The following is a 5,465-nucleotide window of genomic DNA, read 5'->3' on the forward strand; positions in this document are numbered from 1 at the left end:
AACCTAGCAAGGTGCAAAGGCCAGTCACGAACTACGCTGTCAAGGAGACTCCAGTTACAAGCAAGTTACTCAGGAAGAAGGTTGTATTGCCTTTTATCACTTCTGAAAATGTGGTTCACAAGTATTTTTCTTCTCTGCTAGCAAAACATTTTCTGCAATGGGAAGCTTTAAAAGTACTTGAAGCAGAGTGTCCCCTCAGTGTGAGCAGCTGTGCGCCCTCCTTCACCTGCAGCAGGGTTTGGATCCTCTGGATCCCACAGCCAGGTTCCCCCTGCCCTGCCAGGGCTCTCCTGGATTGAAAGGGCTGGCAGCCATTTCTCCTGCCAAGAGGAACTGGATATTTGTTATCATTAAGTACCAGCAATATCCAAAAGGAGAAATTAGGAGAGCCCCTGCTCTCCTAATTTCCTACACAGATTAAAAAGCATAATTTTTTTTCCTTTTAATTACTTCCTCCATTATGCCCATCAGAAGCATGAACGAAAGAAGGAATCTGAACTGGAAGGTGTATGTGGACATAGCCCTCTGCCATCCTTCCTCACATGCTAACCATGCAGCATACGAGGTATAAATAAGCTGATCCAAACAAAAGCAACTAACCCTTCACACATCTTTGCCTTCAGTTTTTCAACCACTCTTGATGTACTGTTAGCCCAGGAAATCGGGAGTTCTGTGCTGCAGCCCAAGAGTTAGCAGTAGCCCGGCTGTCTCTGACGCGGGCCTGACCCTCAGCTGTGTTACTCACTCCATTTTTTTTCTCCAGAGCTTTCCCTTGTACAGCCCTGAGTGTTTATATATCCCATGTCAACAGCTTTGTTTTGCTGTGGTTTTGTACTTTCCTTTTCATCAGCTTCCTATGGACAAGCAGGAACTTCTCCCAGGTCTTGGCCATCCTACTAGCATGTACTACTACAGCTAAGTACCCTTCATAGTAGCTGGTGTATGACAGCAGACCTGTTACCTTATAGAAAATTTACCGTGCACACATACGCCTTTCATTACACACTTCTCGTAACATCTGCCTCCCAGAGAGCGAGTTGATTTAAACCGCCAAAGTCTGAGAGTCAGCAGTCCTTGGTGCTGAGCATGCATCCCCTCAGGGAGCTTCTCACTTTCTCTTTTGGCTGGGTTACCAGCTTAAACCAGTTTCACCTTCTGGGGATACCCATCTTGCCTCCCTTATAGCCAAATGTGGAGACATTTGGTAATTGTGGTGTTTGTGGTGCTTCAAGAGAGTTCTCTCTTTTATCAAGAGGACAACAAAATCCAAGACCTTGTATTAATAGCTTAATGGCCTGCCTACTGGAATTGAAAAAATTCTTGTCTCCAAGATGCACTTTGTCTAGCAAATAGCATCAGCTCCACCTTCTACTTGAAGTAATTGCTAATATTTCAAGTAGTCTACTTTGCTTAATCTCATCTCAACTCCTGCTTTGGTACTTTCATCAAAACCACAAAAAAGCACCTCTTTTTGAGCATCAAGATGAATTTCTCACTCAATTTCTCTCTTTCACAGCAAACTACAAGGTAGGCTCCTTAAGGCTAAAAGAACAATAGTTGATAGAAGTGGAAGAAAAAGCTGAAAAATTATTTATATAATAGATTTTTGTTTGTTTTTAACTAAACAGTAACTGAGATCCATGGGCAAACTGAAAACAAGCTGTCTCACAACTAAGTTCTGAAAAACAAAAAAGAGACCAGCCCAAAACCTGGAATACTCAGCAGCACATCTAGAATGAAGGAATGTCCTGGTTTCAGCTGGAACAGAGTTCATTTTCTCCCTAGCAGCTGGTACAGTGCTGTGTTTTGGATTTAGTGTGAGAATAATGTTGACAACACTGATGGTTTAGTTGTAGCTGAGCAGTGCTTATCCTAAGTCAAGGACTTTTCGGTTTCCCATGCTCTGCCAGCGAGCAGGTGCACAACAAGTGGGGCATGGCCAGCACAACTGACCCCAACTAGCCACCCAGTATATAAATTGGGGGAATTTGGCCAGGATAGGCCAATCACTGCTCAGCATTAGTCAGCAGGTGCTAAGCAACTGCACTGTGTGCGGCTTGTCTTTTCTTGGGGTTTAATTCTCCCTCTTTTGTTAAATTCCTATTACTATAGTAATTATATTTTATTCTAGTCATTAAACTGTTCTTAATCTCCACTCACAAGTTTTACTGTTTCTTCGCCCAGGAGGGTGGAACGAGCAAGCAGCTGCATGGTGCTCAGTTGCTAGCTGAGGTTAAACCATAACAGAGAGACACACCAAAAAAATACCCCAAAAAACCCCAACCAACCACACAAAATTGTACTATGCAACAGCCATCACCATTCTTTTGTATTACTTGTAAATCAGACAACTTAAACTTGCCACAACTTGAGACCCACCAGTTTTTCAGATGCTTGCACAACACAACAGGGTAGGATCTCTAACACGAACATCTCGGGCCCCTATCAAATATCCATCACCAAAGCAACACTCCTGAGAACTAAATTATATTATTGTGGACATCTTTGGCAACAGACTGTTCAAAGCAGCCCTCTACAATTCATTAATATAAGTGAAGGGCTAACAGCAGGACCATTTACAAGGAAGTATTCAAATGAAATCTTAATTTATATAAAACTATCAGCCTGAAAACAGGCAAGACCACTCCGAAAAATCTTCAAGTCAATAAAAGAAGATAGTGACATCAAATGTCAGTAAGAAAATAATACTGCAGAGGAAACAGAGGAAGAGAGCTACAGCAATCACAGACTGCTGAGCACACCTCAGACACCTGCAACCACAGTGCTGCCGAAGTTCAACTAATTTCTCAGTTATTAAGGCACTTAAGCTAAAACAGATGTCAGCTCAACAGCAGATTACATCATCATCATTTTGGACCTTCTGTGGGACTATAAGGAGGAAAACATTTGGCATGAAAATACACCATTTACCTTTAATAAGACTTACTTTAACATCTTTATACACATAGCCCAACTCTTGGGGCTCATCTCAGTGTGAGTGCTAACCAGAAAGACTGCATGTTCACAAATGAATCCTTGAACTATAAAGATGGACACAGATGTTCCCTTCCAGTCTGTCGGAGAGGGTTATACTACAGATACGGGTGAGAGTGAGCAGGTACTACCAATGCACGCGCGCAGACCTGTGCGCTGTGCATTGAAGCAGAAATTCAGCAAGAACAAAGCACCTGCTTGACCCAGAGCTCCCAGCATGGAAGATCAAATCAGTGTTAGCTCTGTACGGAGTTGCAGCAGCACGCTGCCAGGGCGGTAGTCAGCAGAATGAGAGAGTGACTTTTCTTTAAACAGAACAGCAATCTCCTTACTGCTGTCAGAGGAGAACGGGTCTGACTGATAAAATAAACAAAGGTGTTATCCAAAGGCTTGACACCTACACTTGTGGTAACTCTCTCCAGGCCCTTGCAAGAACAGGTGTCTGATGACACACAGGCCAGCAGAATATTTGACAAATCAGGTGCGTTGCTTTTTGTCACTGACAGTAACTTTTATTGTCTTTCCAATACAAGATAATACAAGCTATTCAAAAGCAATTTGGTTTGGTAAAATATTTAGTATATTGAAAATATAAATGGATCTTCTGATCAAACAAGATTACAAGAATACCAGATAATTTAGAAAATTGAACATCCTGATCAAAGAAGAATAAAAGTCTTGTTCCTGGCACCTAATGTTTTTTAAGTAAAGAACTTTATTTTTTTGTGCACTAATCATACTCCTTCCCCTAAGCATGTGGATCAGAAAAGGTTATTTATATATTTGGTAAAGGCTTGGGGGGGAGGCGGAAGACTAAGAATAACAGCAATTCCTCTTGCAATTCCCTTCTCCGCTTACGTTGGAATGTGTACTATGTTAGAAAGCCACTTTAACCTAATTTGCCCACTGTTGTCAAAATTGAACATAAACAAGTTTACTCTGTGTTTAAGAAACATAATTTCAGTTAACAGCCTAATTATAGAATTTTGTGCTTTCGTACAAATGCATTTTTTCTCTCCTGGGAAGATAAAATATATTAGTTCCCTTTTATCATTAGAATTACTCCTTTATAAGCAGTTTCAGATAAGACATAATGTCAATAGCAGATGACCAAACAAGAACAGAACACTCTACGGGACTCTGACTTTGGGCAAGTTGAGAAATCTTCTTCTCCAAGGTATACCCCTGCCTGGGCATAGCAATATCATCCTTCTTCAAAAACATTACTGGACATAAGTCATTCCCACCATCACCGATATATACAATTTGTGCATAACTTATTCCTTGCTCCAATTGCTTATCTAGAAATTCTTTTAAAACTTTCCTTTTGCAAAGGTTTTTGGGGCACTTTGCACAGTGGTGAGCATGGAAGTTCTGTACAGTAAGATAGCCACTACTGCTGAATGCTGCAGGGTTTGTAAACACTTCATCAAACACCTTATGGAAGTCAGCAGCTTTCAAAATCCAGTCAATAAATACTGTATTAGAATCTGAAACAATTATGCAGTCAAACAACTCTTTCTTCTCAGCAATAAAACCCAGAAGATCTACCATGCCAGCAGTGAAAGGAATTGTTGCCATAGTTGTTCTCATCTCGTCTTCTTTGACGCCATTGTCTCCCAAGTAGACAAAGACTCTGCCCATATATTCTGTCCAATGTCCTGGCTGGTAGGAGTTTCTTAATCCACTAGGAAGTTTTTTCTCAGGAGCACATTTCACGATCCAGGTATCACTATTTTCATCTATGATTGTATGGTCAAAATCAAAAACCAACAGAAATTTCATAGCTGTCAGAAAACAGTTTTCAAAACAAACAGAAAAAGAGAAAATTATTTACATAAACAATTCTGAATTCCTACCCTTATCCTGTACTCAGAAGAGAAAAATTTTGCAAGAAAATGAAGCATTAGGACAAATATCTAAACAAAGTAAACTATTTATGGCCATTACAGCTATGGGAAGTTGTACCAAAGCTAAAAAAGTGGCCTGTAAAGGTCAAAGTTCTAGTTCAGTATCAAATTTCTGTTTAAAATAAATAACGTGAAAGTATCTAAACTCATGCTGCATAGTTACTACTACTTGCTGACACAGAGTCAATCTGCCAGTACTCACACACCATCAGTTTGACCAACGGTTCTAAGTTTCTCCATCATCACTTGCCAACACAACTGAACTGGGATTCTCCCAGCTAAACAGCTTAAGAGGTATTTCAAAAGGAAACTACCACAGAACAGATGGAGAGAGTCTTTTTCAGCAAGGACACACCAAATCAAAGCGGCCAACGAAAAGAAATACAGGCATTTGTGGATGTGAAAGATAAAATAAATTGGTTTGCTTGCTGTAGTCCTGCAACTTCAGTACCTACAGCCCAGCTCTGGGCTACGGAAATCCCTGGGCACAGGAGACACTCCAGCGGTACCTCACGCCGATCCCGCGCCGCCAAGCCCTCTCAGACCCGACACTGGAGCGCC

The 5,465-nt window shown here is 41.1% G+C and overlaps 1 protein-coding gene across 1 annotated transcript; it reads right to left on the reverse strand.

Annotated features, from left to right (window-relative positions):
* Window positions 1-4,053: 4,053 nt before the first annotated feature.
* PHOSPHO2 (phosphatase, orphan 2) lies at window positions 4,054-4,782 on the reverse strand. Its single transcript, XM_009872872.1, has one exon. The coding sequence runs from the start codon at window positions 4,777-4,779 to the stop codon at window positions 4,054-4,056; it is 726 nt and encodes a 241-aa protein (XP_009871174.1). The 5' UTR covers window positions 4,780-4,782.
* Window positions 4,783-5,465: the final 683 nt, after the last annotated feature.

Source organism: Apaloderma vittatum, unplaced genomic scaffold, assembly GCF_000703405.1.
Source record: "Apaloderma vittatum isolate BGI_N311 unplaced genomic scaffold, ASM70340v1 scaffold45727, whole genome shotgun sequence".
Classification (NCBI taxonomy): domain Eukaryota; kingdom Metazoa; phylum Chordata; class Aves; order Trogoniformes; family Trogonidae; genus Apaloderma; species Apaloderma vittatum.